The 15,274-nt window shown below is 38.4% G+C and overlaps 1 protein-coding gene across 2 annotated transcripts; it reads left to right on the forward strand.

Moving 5' to 3' along the window:
- The first annotated feature begins 377 nt into the window (after positions 1-377).
- LOC110728052 (DNA-directed RNA polymerase III subunit RPC5-like) lies at positions 378-12,731 on the forward strand. 2 transcript variants are annotated; one of them, XR_002512636.1, is made up of 14 exons: positions 378-1,088; positions 1,194-1,262; positions 1,374-1,481; positions 2,314-2,382; positions 3,253-3,402; positions 4,789-4,818; positions 5,201-5,307; positions 5,509-5,580; positions 7,183-7,234; positions 9,368-9,963; positions 10,703-10,909; positions 11,549-11,669; positions 12,149-12,273; positions 12,370-12,731. XR_002512636.1 is itself a non-coding variant. In XM_021907667.1 (13 exons), the coding sequence occupies exons 1-13, from the start codon at positions 762-764 to the stop codon at positions 12,218-12,220; spliced, it is 1,980 nt and encodes a 659-aa protein (XP_021763359.1). In that variant the 5' UTR covers positions 378-761; the 3' UTR covers positions 12,221-12,731. The 2 variants fall into 2 exon arrangements, 1 of the variants encoding a protein (XP_021763359.1); XM_021907667.1 differs by having other exon boundaries at positions 12,149-12,731.
- The last annotated feature ends 2,543 nt before the right edge of the window (positions 12,732-15,274 follow it).

Genomic DNA, 15,274 nt, shown 5'->3' on the forward strand with positions numbered 1-15,274 from the left:
GCTTAGTTGCTTAATACAAAGACACACAACTACGCGACTAAATTAATATGTTATAGGAAATAATGTTTATAAAACTCAGTAACTAAGAGCAGGTATGAACCTATAAATGAAGCATTTGAAAGCCAAGGTGAAACACCTCAACCAAACATTTTGAAGCTGCATAGGGTTAAGATCGATGATGCTCAACGACAATACGACTTAATTTCGACAATTGACCAAAAAGGTTGAGTTTAAAGGTTGTAAGCCCCGTTCAGGTAGGATCAGAAGAACCCAAGTGAATAACTGTAACAATCGGCCACAAATACTTCCGTAGAAGATCCATAAAGAGCTCCACACTCGTCTCAGCCCCGATTCACATGAATGCAAATCTGGATCTTCCATCGTAAAGCACACTCGTTTCCGAGGCTCACATCTCTGTGGTAATTGGCCCGGGGACTTTCCTGGGCCTGGACCCACCTTTAAGAAAGCCCACGGCCCATTCACTTCAACCTTCAAACTCGGATTGGGATTATCAAGCTACTTTACCTTTATAAATACTTCATTTCTTACTTAATCTTTCGATGTGGGATAATTACTTCACTTCCCCCTAAACCCAAAACCCTTAAATACTGAAAACTCTTATTTTTCAGATTCTCTTCTTTTTTTTCTTTTTTTTTTGGAGAGAGAAAAACTACCGCCATTGTTGAAGCTTGAGTGTGTTTTTAGAGAGAGAAAAAACTACCTCCATTGTTGAAGGTTCTGTGAATTTTAGAGAGAGAGAGATGGATTTTGAAGATTTGGATGATCCGTTTCAAGCACCGAAGCCGAAACCGTCAAGATTTGCGCCGAAGAATGCTAGGTTTCAACCGAAGACGAAGAACTCCGGTGCGATGAAATCGGAGCCGAAAGTGGAAGTGAAGAAGGAGGAGGATTCTACGGTGCCTGTTGCGGAGGCGAAAATGGAGGTTGATAGTGTGGAGCTTAAAGAAGAGGTAATGGAGGAGAGAGAAATTCCAGAAACTTCCAATTCTATGGAGGTAGATGTTGAGGAAGATTGTGTTGTTGCTGAGTATGATGTTTACTACACTCCTCGTGATCCTGCTACTCAGGTGAAAGAAGAATTTCTGATTTCAAAATTGGATTGAATTGTTGATTTTTTTGTGTTTAATTTGATGAAATTATTGTGTTTATTTGTTTGGTGATTGTTGTTGTAGTTGTATGTGTTGCAATATCCGTTGAGACCGTCGTGGCGGCCGTATGAGTTGGAGCAGCGATGTACTGAGGTATTATTGATGAGGAATTTTGATTGTTGTTGTAGTTGTATGTGTTGCAATGTCCATTGAAGTATGTTTTGTTTTTGGAGATGTTTATGTTGGTATTGTAATGGTGAACAGGTGAGATATAAGCCGAAGAGTGGAGAGGTGGAGGTCGATTTGTCGATTGATACAAATTCGGATAATTATCTCAAATCTGATACAGATGATGGAAAATTGGTCACTCAGGTTGGTGTTTTTACTAGTGTATTTGATTTGTTATTGTTATTGGAGTCGAGTTTTGTTGGTTATTGGATATAAATGGTGTTGAGTGCTTGATTTCGGATTAATGAGCTAGCACTTGATTGAATGTTTGAATGGACTTGGCATCTTGAAACACTCACTAATTCACTATATGAATAAAAATCAAATATAATCACGCTAGGGTTCAATCTTTTGCGGTAGATGACTTTCTTTAATCTATTAGTCTGAAGTTCAATTAATGTGTACTTATATTGCTATTTATTCACGATTAAGTACATGTTGGTGTGAATCTAGTATTTTGACGAGCCTACAGCCAAATAAATGGTTGTCGCTCATTTTATCCAATATTTTGACGAGCCTATAGCAATGAAAAGATGTTTGTGCTTTTTATTGCCAGGATTGAGAAATGCAGTTTAGCACTTATGCTTCACTAGAAGTAGCCATATACTCCCTTCATGCAATAATAACCTTGCTTTAAGGATATGTACTTAAATTATGGTCTTGTATGTTGTTATTAAAACCAGCTAGTAATATTTTCATAGGATGAGTTTGTATTTACCATCCATGTTTTCTGTATAGGCAAAATTTTCATAGTAATATTTTCATGCACCTTGTATCAAGATTTTCTTTATCTATGTCAAAGGCTGTCTAGGCAAGGATATTAAACTACTAATGTTCAGGAGTTCATTCCTGTGTCAAAAGCCCTAATTCTGCTTTGATGTATTTTATTCTTTCTTTTTTTTTTTTTTTTTTTTTTTTTTTTTAATCATTGGAAAAGTATCTGATATCTTTCTAATGATTTTTTTCATGCTTCCAGACTTTGTCGTCTTCATGCAAGCCGCCTCAAACAACTAGTTATGCTATTGGGGTGTTGTTTGATAAGAAGGTATGCTTTTTCTATACTTAGACTCTGTACAGTTTTCTAACTGCACTAGGTTTTTTTAAATGACAATTTTGGAAGATATTCATCGTCTAATTAATCCAAATAAGACACTAGGATCAAGTTTGCTGTGGATTACTGTTTGGTTTAAATAATTACTTGTAAGAAATACAGATTCATTTTTATTGATGGTAGTGACCCGTATTACTCTGTAAAAACGCTATGCATAGCTTCCCAGTTCCTGCAGCTAGCTATTCTACTGGAATCAATGCATAGCTCATGGTTTGAATAAACTTGTCTATATTACTTTTTTCTTTTAAAGATGGATTATCATTAACAGCTTGTTTGGATGGAGAGAAATAGAGGAAAGGGAAGGGGAGGGAAAGGAAGAGATGAGTTTAATATAGATAAATAAATTGTGGCATTAATAGTTATTACTTGGACTCTGCATTTGCGTAGGCTCCCTGCTGTGTAGTCTGCTATCAGATTGGTGACTTGGTGTTTGTGCATATAATATTATAATGTGGTTTTTCGACTTTTCTCTAGTTGTTACATAGACTTTCTTTATCCCAAAGTTATAGGCTGCTTTTAACTTTCAAATTTTGTAGACTTTGGCCATTAATTTCTGAAACAATAAATTAATCTACAATGTAAACATGCTCTCACTAGATTATTTCAACAAATATTTTCAGTGTAAAAAATGATTATAAAGTCCTATATGACTTGATTTCTTTGAATCAGAAAAAAAATTTGCGCATCATATCTATGTCTTAACGACGTGATATAATTTTATTTTTTTTATTTTATTTATATTTTTTTTTTATGCAACGTGATATAATTTTAAAGCAAGGTCTATTATTTTTTTTTATTTTGCAGCTATATCTAAACCCCATTCATGCAGTTGTGCAGCTACGACCGTCAATGGAATCTTTAGATTCTAGTGGGTCAAAGATAAAACAACCAAATGTTACTTTTAAAGAAGAAAGATCTAATAATAGTGCTGTTGCTGGGCCATCAAGGAAGGAGGTACTGATTTATATTATTGTTTGGTAGGTCGACTATTAGGTTCTTTCAAGCCCAAAATCCTGCTCTATTTTGCATGTATAGAACTATATACTTTGGAACGTATGTAGTATAAAAAAAATTATTGATATATTTCACCTGCTTTACTTTCTCCTTTCTTTCTTTTTGAGAATCCAGGTGGTTTTATTTGTGCTGTGGAGAGTACAGATGTAAATTCCTTAGATGTGTTAATTCGTTAAAGAAGCTTATAACTTTTGTCAAAGAAAGAACAAGTGATTATAAATATGGAGTTCTTTAAGTTGAGGATGTTGGAATCTGATGCTTCTCTAATCTTCATCTATATGGTAATGAGGTCAAGTATGGTATTATTGGTTTTGAGGATGGTTTTCGGAATGGATTGGATGGGTATTTAGATTTTAATGTCAAACCCATGAAGTATTAAAAAGTTTAGTGTTTGAGGCCATATTTTTGTGCTTGCTTTTTTCGTTACTCTGTAGTATTATAAATATTGAAACTCAAATCTCGCTCTCTTCCCTTTGCCTCTGTGTCTATCTCCTCTTTCTTCCTTTTCTTTAGTGATAAATATGGGAATTTTATGAGTTGGTTTGGAGATTCAACGACTTCTGCTGTTGGATATTTTCCGATATGTCATGGACCATAATGAACTGAGATTTATACATGGGGAAGTTGGGCTTTCCTTTCTTTTAACTTGTAATTATTAATGGTTTTTTTACAGTATTAGGTTCCTTATGTTGAATTATTTACAAGGGAAAGATTGGGAAAAAAATTAAGAGGGTGCATATGGATGGTGAACAAGTTAATACAATGCTATGTTTTATATAATTGCTTTGGGAAAGTATAGGTCAGAGTACTTCTGATCCTTCAATTTCTGAATAGCTTTTCTTTGGCCACAGTCGGTTTTGATTGGTGTTTCTTTGTGTCATACCACTTGAAACTAGTTTAACAAAATTATGCTGTATCCTTTGTGCCTTAGGTTAAGTGGCTTGATGGTTCACTTAGAACGGATAGAGAGAGATACCTATAATTAATTTAACCTTCGATCTTTTGGAATTCGTTCCTGATTGAGGAGCACAATTTCCTTCGAAATGGATTTTGCATATAGGGGAAAAAAATACCCATGGCTTTATCCTGGTTGGTGTTGATGATTTCCACATTTTATGCTTAATGCTGTATTAAGTTTTGATATGTCTGTTGATTTCAAAGGTTTCTTATTTATTACAGATTCTGGTAAAAATTGTTTTATTTGGTTGATTCCTGTATTATGTGCTGACAATATAAAGTTTGAATTATGTTGTCAAGCAAGTTTTCAGTTATCTATTTTCACATTCATGCTTACGTTATAATTTCTGGGGCTGTTCTGATGTGCAGATGAAACAAACGGATCCAGCAGCTGTGGAGGTAGGAAGAATGATTGTCCTTTATTTCAATTGAAAGCTTACCCTCATGTAGAGACCAATCAATTTAGGCACATGTTTTGACTTAAAGTTTTCGTTGATTTTTTATACTTCTTAGCTTGATACTTAACGTCGTCTGAAAGTTTGGAAATACTCTGAGTATAATATATAAGTGAGAGTAATTCCTTGGTATATATTGTAGTGTGTCCTCTCTTAGCATTCGATTATTGGTTAATTACAGCTCTGTTTGTCCCTGTTTGACTTCTGTTATGTTATTGCTTAACATTTGTTAGTATGTGTGCATGATAGGCTTCTATACTTTGAGAAATGAGCATTGTTCCTTTAGAAAGTACAACTTACGGATTATTCTGCCTGATTTAATGCAGTCTTGGATTTCCCTCAAGTATCACAGCTCAGCTACTGGACTCGCAGAAAAATATCTGAGGAAGATGGTGACAGAACAGAAGGATCCGTTACAGTTTTTGATGAATCCGTATATCTTCTGCTTCCCACTGTTGATTTTCTGTTTTTTTTTTTTTTCCTTTAATTGAGAGCTTATTAAGATGGCTAACAGAGAAAACCTAAGTTTCAATAATTACATCCAATGGAGAGAATAAATTGGGTTGCCATTTAACTCGTTGTTTCCTCATGTTTTTATTCTTGTTATATGGATGATAATCAAGTTTCGTTTTAGGTATGATTACTTAAATTCCTTGTGTCCTAGAGCGGTGATCAACAAGATGACATCAAGAGGACCATCCAAACGGTATGCTATCAAAACTCTGGTCTTCCTTTTGTACATTCTGTGGTTGGTGTCTTGTTGATATACTATTATTTAAGCTCTTGGATGTTGAGATTTTCATGGCATGTGCATTAAAATGTATTCCTTAAACTTTGTTGTTTTGAAAATTTTAAGTTGGATTTTGCCAATTATAGATAGGTATAAACATCTACTACTTAAGCTGGTATGTTTTGTCTGGTTGATTACCCCCGAAGAAGATGTTTTTTGAACACAAGCTGCATCTCTTCCATTTGCAACATATGTACTAAAAGTTGGTGAAGTAGAATCCTGAGGCAGTGAAACTAAAATTATCTGTAAGGCTCTAATAGACTAACTTGGAGGGGTAGTATAGGTATTCTAGTTTTATTAGTATAAATAGAGAGGTAAGGGAAGGAAATAGGTAGGCAAAAATTTGGTGAGAACCTTTGGAGAGTTATGGCCTAAAGCCATTATTGGAGAGTTGTGAGCTAAACTCACTATCGAAGATTGATAGCCTTAAGCTATCAGCCTGTAACACTTTTGTTAGTTTAGACTTGTAATACTATTGATTAAGCAATAAAGATATGATTTTTGAAGAAAGTAGGCAGCTTTTTGATTAATGAAAATGGAAGAAATTTACACAATGGTGGCTTGAGGCCACTACTCTCTGATTTAGTACCTTTAGGGCACCACTCTCTAGCTCACTAATGCTAACAAAATCACTGCCTGACTGCACATTCCTACCCTCCCTTTCTTATATATACAAGATCACCCTAAATTAGAAAGAAGACAAAAGATTATGGCAGCTGTCATTCAAAGAAGGGCTGCTCATCATTGATTTGGTGATTTGGTGGCTGTCCTTCTGTCACATCCTTACTCATTCCCATTTGCTGACCTCTCTTCCTTCTCCTCTCATATGTAACCCAACCACGATGCTTAGGTATCAATGTACCCATTACACAGCCTATCTTTGTAACCCGCCCACCATTATTAATCAATCTAAAGCTTCCATCTTTATTAGTTTGCTAGTTAAAATCACAAATTCTTGCTGTTACATTGATTTCGCTGGGTGGCCGAACTAAGTTCTTTACAAAGTCCCCAGTGGCTTTCTTAGATCTATCACAATTATAGTATACACGTGCCCACACCTTGATACTCTCTGTCATTGTGTGTGTGTGGAAAATTGTAGTTGGGCTGGTATGCATGCATTTATACGACTTAGTTTTTATGTTAAAACAACAAGATTTAATGAAGTTAGCAATCTTGGTCTTTTCAACAATCTACATGGACTACATCTATTGACGGGATCCTACTACTCCCTCTGTCCAAGGTAAACTTGGGTAGCTGCTAAGTTACATCTTATTAGTCCCCATTATTGCACTACCTGAAAAAAAAAAAGAAAAAAGGAAGGAAGAAAACAAAACTTAAAGATGTTTGAGGGGGGGGGGGGGGGGGCTACTTTTTGATGGCTACTGCTTGTGCTGGTTGTAAATGTCTTTCTGAATTTATAATTGGTTTGTTGCTATTATCTTTTTTGGTTCCCTGCAAAGTGATGAGCAATATGTTTTTGTTATACTTATGGTAATGTGGAGGTTTTGGTTGATGCAGTTTTTTGCTTTCCCTTCCACTGGAGGAACGAATAAAGACGTTGCTTGTTGAGGTTTGATCTGCTATCCATCTTATAACTTGAATATTTTCTGTGGCTCGAATCAGTAACATTATTATCTAAGTTATTGTACCCTGCTTGTATGTGTCAATGCATGTTGTTGAACTTGCACGACCTTTGGCAAGTAGCTGCTTATTAATGATTTCTTTCCATGCATCTGTTTGTTGCTTCTCCCATTTTCTCTACGCATGACTGCTCACTGATGAGTGATGATGCTTTTGGTGATATAACTTTTGTTTTGTGGTGTTGACAATGACGCCGATTACAACTTTTGCAATTTAATTATGGTAAACCAGTCAGGAAGTTACACCTAATTTTATAAGCTGTCCCTCCAAATTCTGCTTGCAACAAATCAGATTGCTGAGATTCTTGAGAAATTAAGTATAGACAAGGGATTTTTAGAAGTAGGGCAGGGAATCTGGAGTTGAGACGTGCATCTGTTATAGTCATGAGAGGGGGTTGACAATGAGAATTAACAAATGGTAGTTGCTTTATTTTGTTTGGGAAAAAAATAAATAAAAAATTTGAGCTGATTTTTGACACTGGAAAGTAAATATATGCTAAAGAAAAAGCCTTTGTTGAGACATTAGAAGTCCCCTCTCCATATGTTTAGAAAGATGCACTTTCTGTTTTCTTTTCTGAACTTGGTATGTATTCCATTTTTTTAGGGATTATAGAGTAACACTCAATAGGATTGTGCTGACTAGTATAATACCCAAAAAAATTTAAAAGAGAATGATGTGGGTCTATCTTTTAATAAATAAGTATAAGAAAAAAGGTTAGACATTATTGTTTCGGTAATTTAGTCCACTTCTGCCCTTGATTTTTGGTATAAAATTGCTTACCTGCTCTTTTGAGACGGTTTCGCCTGGGTCAATAGATCAGTCAATGACAGATTGATATGACACCTCACAAGAACTCATGTAGAGCATTTTGAACTGCTCTATTGTGCCCCAGGTGATGTTGTGAGCTTATGTCTAGCAGAACCTTAAGAAATGTATTTTTGAATTTGGATTGTGGAGTTGCACTCTTGCACATAATGCCGGTTTTTACTTTGTTAGACATGATAATCTCTATGGTCATGGACTCTGAGTGATGATTCTTGTCACCAGATGAGGTGGATTTAATGTCAAGTAATCATTATAATAGAAAAATATATTTTGCTTGGGGTGGAATCAATCTGGCAAATTGTGCTATGCATATCTACTTATTTTCTTATGCTATAATATTTCTTTATTGTTTTGCACACATATTAGAGGGTTTTTATTTTGTACGTATTCTATTGATATTGAAAATAGATTAGTAAAATTGTAACAAAGCATTCACATTTCAGTGATAGGTGATAATCAAGGGCTGTTTGGTTTGCACAGGGTAAATGGAATGGAATGAATGAAGGGAAATAATAAGAATGGAATGAAAATCCCTGAAATTTGCTATGTTGTTTGCTTTAAAAAAGAAAGGGAATCAAAGCCACCAATCCAACCAACACACAACCACCTATTTCCTTGATTTCCACCTTCTCCAGCCACCCCATCACCTAGCTGGCTTGCCGCCCCTCACCACCCTCTGAAAAGGGTTTTGAGGGTGGGGGAGGGGCAGCCGGCCTTTTGGGGGGATGGGGACTGGTTTCTAGGGTTTGCGGGGGTGAGGGATATTTTTCAGAGAAGGGCTTTTCAGGGGGTGGTGAAGGGCGGGGGAGGTGTGGCGAGGGGCAGAGTAGGGGCAGCGCGCCAGCTGTGTGGTGGCTGGTGTGGGTATGGTGGTGTAATGGTGGCTAAGGAAAGGGAATGAAAAAAACCTGTGGAGGGGGGGGGAGGATCTAGTTTGAAGGATTTGGGGGAATGGGGAAAAAGGCCTAACAAACAACAACAAAGGGAATTAGGGCAGATGATTCTTATTCCCTTTGATGAATACCCCCAACCAAACGGCCCTAGGTGAAAAGTACTATGGGATGAGGGAGTTCATGTTACCCTTGCATGCAAAACAAGCACCTGCTTTTGTTAACTTGGGCACTATATCTGTTTTTTTGTTTATGTTCCTCTTTGGTGAAACATGCTAAAACAATCTTGGATAAAAATAAAAATTCAAAAAAAAAAAAATTGAGCTTTAACTTTCAAAATGTTTCAGGGACCTTCTATTCAACGATTTAAAGTCATTAAGCATCTTGCACCTGATGACCCTGTTGAAGAAGTTCTTGAAATCCTTCAAAAATATGCTCTTTTAGTACAAGGTCTCTGGGTTCTAAAATCTAGCATCCGGCATCCAAATGCACGTGGACCAGAAATTTTAGCAAGAGATTATGCTCTTCTTCTGTTCAGCCAGAGTCCATTCATAAAAGACATAGAATTAGATGTCCTGGGATCCCAGAAATCTACTGGGAAAATAGTACTAAGAGAATTAGCTGTTGAGAGACCATCCTGTAAAGATTGGAAGTTCAAAGAGGCTACAGATGTTTTGTTTATGAAACTTCATCCAGATGTTGTCGAGAAACAAATGAAGCTATGGGAAGTTAATGAGCAACTGATACAACAAAAATTTGCCAGTCGTAAAGCAGTGCAAGCTTCGAGAAGCTTCAACAGACCTGGATCCTCACTGCCTTCTGATGAAGGTGCTGTAAGAGAAACAACTGTAGCACGCTCTGCAAGCACTTCCATGTCAAAAGAAACTCAAGAAGCCCTACCTAAGATTTTGAAAAAGCTTTTCCAATCTCACAAAGTTTGCAGGTAAGGAGTTCCTATATTTGTGACCTGAATTATACTCCTAATATTTTTTTGTAAGTTACACATTAGATTCTGCTTGAATTTTAGGAGAATTATATAGGGTGCTTAGATGCTGTGCAGGTCATTTTATTTCTCTTAACTATGTCACTGCTTCAGAAGTTCAGAAAACATAGATGACCATGGTACTTAGCGGAGTAGTGAGAGTATTTATGTGTATATCCTCCCTCCAACTTATGTAATAGTTGGAACTTTACTCTAATATTAAGTCTGGTTAACTTGTGCCTATTAAAATTTAAAAAGAAGTTAAACCGCCAGTTATGTCCTTCACGATAACTAGAATTCTGTGAAATTAATCTTATCAAGTATCATATCAACCACTTTTTTTTTTCGCAACAAAAGTGTTGTAATATTGCATGTTTCACACATTGAAGGTGGTTACAATCATAAGTCATAAGTGGACATAATTTTGAAAATCTCTCAAAAGGTTTGAGGGTTTTTGTTTTCTTAGAAATCAAGTTTTTGTTTTCATAAATAGAATTACAATATAAAACTATGTGTATACTTTGACCATCATCCTCATTATCTATTTATTATTTAAATACAATTAAATGCAGTTTGGCATACTGAGACCACTATCCTAGTTTTCAGTTTATTGTGATTTGCACATTATTGTAGTCATCATTCTCATCACCAATTGTTTTATTAACAGAGCTAGATAATGAATGCTATACCATTTTGACAGCTTTCAAACAATTTGCCGAGGTCTGAGGGACATGGCAGTTTCTATGTCTGCCCTCCCAAAGGCTGATGCCAGAGCTGCTGTAGCTGCTGCAAAGGGTGTTGATGCCCCGGAAGAGCTTAAAGCTGCTATACGTGAAATTGCTTATAATGTCCACGATGTCTATATGTTGAAGTCGTCTTCAGAGCATCCAGAGTTTGATCAATTGAGGTTTTCTTTTTCTCATCTTCTTGCATTATATAATATTTTATTTGAAGCTAGGAACTATAGTGATGAGAAGTTGTTAGGGCATGAAGCTTTGTGGTCACTAGATCACATTAGTTATCGGGGGTATTCCATATTTCCATGTGCTTTGGAAAAAGGCTTTTGGAATGGCCTGTCTCTTGATAGAACATTGAAGAATATTTGTCAAATTTTATGCTGCATTTAATGAGTGCATCATCCTTCTAAGTTAGCATATGCCTGTAATATTGATGGTTGATACTTCATAGAGAAACAAGGAGGATGGGAACCTTCCACCTCTATTAGGGTGCTGTGAACTTTTGACCACCTTATAGCAATTATTTTTCGAAAAGGGGATCTTTTAAATACTACAATTGGCTATTCAGCCTGATATGCTGTGTCAACTCTTCCAAGAATATCTTTTCATTGACACTTAATATCAAAAGCCATTCTTTTTTACTTGTTTAGCTTCTTCCTTCAATTTAGTCCTCACACATTCTACCCTTTTAACAGATTTGTAAGCAAGCATACATTTGGCTGTTATAAAAGAGGGCATTTCATTTTTATTTTGAGCTATCCACCTTAGTTGGGATTCAGAATCCTCTAATCCTCTCAATTTTCCTGCAGAAAATTAGTTGTTGACCTTTTTCTTGGAAGTGGGCCTAATGCAAAGCTTAAGAAAGGTGAATTTATGGAAGCTGCTAAAATCAGACTTCGAAAGGAGCCCAGTAATACTGAATTTCAGAAGGTCAGTGCTATTCTTTTTGTACAAATAATATTTCAGATCCTGCTTTACCAATTTGTGACAATGGTGATTTCTTATACAAGTATGATTGTACAGTCTGGTTTTATGAAGAGATATGCATTAATGTAGTAGGGAAGATAAAATGAATGGAATAAGCATTGTTATTAGGAAAATTGGCATAGGAAAAAAACAATTAATCTAAACTATAGAATGTGAGTTTAAGATTAAGAACTCAGCATTGCCAACTTTCAACATACAAAATCTACTCGTATACAAATTCGATATGACCCTTGCTGACGGTGGAGTATTTCTAACAAAGTTTGAATCTTTTGTTTTTTAATTCCATATCGTAGCAAAGTCTTGCTTACTCTGTCTGCCTTGTGCCTTATACAGTTATACTCTGTGTCTGAATAGGAAGTTGGTTACGACACTGGCTTGATTTTCTCAATGTGTTTAATTATGTTTTCTTCTTATTGTGGTAGGTCATAACTGAATTATGTGTATCAAAGGGAGGGGCTTGGGTGCTAAAAAGTGGCGATGGAATCCCCAGTTGACTATCTAACTTATCTTGAAAACGATGTAGTTGTAGTGGATGCAAGAATACCAGGTATATGATATTGTACTGTTATGATACTGGTTTAGTTGTGCTTTTCTCTGCAACCCGGTCTACATGTTCATCAGATTGAAATGCTGAGTCTTGCAGTTTTGTCGCTGCTGATATTGTCCAGCAAAAAGACTTGGATGTATCAAATGGTGAAGAAAGACATAGAGCTCATTGATTGAGGATGGGAAGACAGGCCATTGAGCTAGGCATTATAAATGAAGCACTAATCATCAGTTTTTTTCGCTGTAGGGGTAGAGGGTCCTGCTAATTGCTTACTGGGAAGTACATGATGCAGCCGTAAATATTACAATACTAGTTTTCAATCCAGTGCAATCTATCGATAGTGAATTGTTTGATAATTACGAATAACAGTTATTTTGAGGGCTTCTAGTTTGATAAACGTACCAATTTTTGCCAAAAAAATAGTTCGTATGAGTATTGCCTTATTGTAATTTTTCTTATATTCTTTGCCTACCCCCTCCCAATCACCCTTTCTCTCCCCTTGTACGGTCGCATCTGTTTCGGGGTTTTCTGATGTCCTGCGGGAGAGTTACAATTCCGAGACTGGAACCGGACGTCTGTACCTACAAAATAACGGAGACTCCTGAGAGCTCCGCCTCCAACGGTCAAGTTAGTACCTGATTAAGGAGTAATCAATACAGAAAGTAAAGTAATGAGATCTCTCTAGGTGAGAGTGCTTAGTGTTGGTAATCTGCGTCGTTAGCGAGATTAGCCGGTTGTTAATAAGTCTGTTCTTCTCTGCTTGATCTCTTAATTATTCGGTTGTTTTTTTGTTCTTTGATTAATGAGGATTAATCGAGTATTTATAGCCTTGGGAAGCGTGCAACTCTCTAGGCTTAAGGTAAACCTAGGGCTGATCGGGCCTCTAGACTGAAATGGGCCTTGATGGCCGGTTGTCCCACTCGGCATGGGTGGACACGTGGCGTGTCTTAAGTGGTCCGTGGAGGACGTATCTGTGACTGACACGTGGCAAGCTCCTGTTGGCCTTCGTGAAGGACACGTGGCGGAACCTGGTTGGTCCACTTGTCAGACGGTGATTGGTGGATAAAAATCCCCTAATCATTTGCCCCTCACAGGTGGCACGCGACTGGTCACGTGTCGCCTGTGACAGGTGTCGCACGGTGACAGGCGACGGCCCGTTACAGGTGTCACCTTGCAGACGGCCGAGAGATTTTCCCGCCCAAATTTGAATTTGGAAGCGACCCTTCGCCTTCTCATTTTGCCTATAAAAGGAAGTGCTGACTTCGGTCATTTTCACATTTGAGAACTTTTGCGAGAACATTCGGACCCCTGAACTTGCTCTGACATTTTCGGACTTTTTCTGCCTACCGCCTGTTCTGACAAGCCGACTGACCCGAACTTCCAGGACTTCATCAACCGTCACCCGTTCAGGTAACTCAGTTCTCTTACTCTTAATTTTCTTTTTATTTTTTGAAATGGCACCATGGAAGCACACGACACGCCCTAAGTTAGTGATCAGCCGGTCACCGGGGACGGCTGAATCTAGGACTAGGAGTGCCGCCTGCCCTTTTCTGGACCCATCTTTGCCCTTTATACAAAGTCCGACTGAATCTGTGTCTATGCAGAACGTGATGGCCAGAACAAAAAAGACTGCTATGATATCAAACTCAGACGGCTCCTCCCAAAGGGTGCTCCTTAGCGAAACATCTGACCAGGCGCCAGATGTAGAACGAGGCGACTGTCAAGCTGACAGTGCTGAGAGAGGGACCAAGGTGTTCCCTTCTCATCTAACCGTGGACATGTCTAATTTTCCTTCTGCTCCTTCTAAGGGAGAGGAGGCGGGCCCCTCTAGGAGAGGGGAGGAGTCGTCCTCTTCGGACTCGTCAGGGGACGAGTCCGAATCCAGCTCTTCTGACCATAGTTCTTCTGGCTCAGAAGAAAAACATAGCCGCCTACAAGAGGCGAGAAGTTCTCATGCAGTGGAGAAGGGGGATAATTGGGCAGAGCCGTCCGCCTCTTACAGAGAGGAAAACGCCCCCTACTACTGCAGGGTGCCCCGGGGCCGGATTGCAACCATGCGAGACAACGTGGCGAGCTTTATTGCTAACCACAAAATGGGCCCGGAGTATTTACTGTTTGTGCCGGATCCAGAAGATACTGTCGTCTGGCCGGCTGGTACCAGCTATGGTGACGGCTGCTTTGGCTGCTATGTGGCGGCCATCAAAGCTGGACTGCGCTTCCCATTACATCCGGCTGTTCAGCGGATTTTAGATGGGTATGATCTGGGGTTATGGCAGTTAGCCCCCAACTCTTGGGTAAACGTACTCGGCTATGTGGCCGGGTGCGAGCTGAACGGGGTGGAGCCAAGTTTTGAGGCTTTCGCCCACATGAACTATCTCAGCCGGACCCCCAAGTCGGGAGGTACCGGCTGGTATCAATTGACAAGCCATAGGGGTTACCTCATGACGAGAGGTAAGGCAAACAAATGGAAGGATTGGCGGAACACCTTCCTTATTATCGAGAGTTCAGACACGGAGCTGAACAAACGTTTTAATAAGTGGAACAGGGATCCACCTCTTCTCGCAGGCGGCCGCAGCATGCCGCCTGTTCCCCCAAAGGCTAAAAAAGAGATCCTAGACAAAGGACTCTTCAAAGTAGAGACTAGGATGAACTCTACTTCAGGGGTACGAGAGCAAGTACCCCTAAATTGCGTCCCGAGCTTCAAGTGGCTCTATGACGAGTACTTCTTGGCCGCCTGTGGCCTCGGCAGTCGGTGTTCTAGAGGTAGCCGGCCTGACGAATACTCTGTTTTTTCACGCCTTGTTTACTTGGAATTTTTACTAACTTTGCTGTTTATTTCTTTCAGCCGACGCCATGAGTAAAATAACAGCATCTAAGACTGCGGCAGCCATGCTGCGGGTCTCACTAATGAAGCAGTCGTATGTCGACTCCCCCAGCAAGGAGGCACCCTTGGTAAGCTTTGAAAACTCCTCCTTTTAGTTGTATTATGCATATACTAACT

This window comes from Chenopodium quinoa, unplaced genomic scaffold (genome assembly GCF_001683475.1).
Source record: "Chenopodium quinoa cultivar QQ74 unplaced genomic scaffold, ASM168347v1, whole genome shotgun sequence".
NCBI lineage: Eukaryota > Viridiplantae > Streptophyta > Magnoliopsida > Caryophyllales > Amaranthaceae > Chenopodium > Chenopodium quinoa.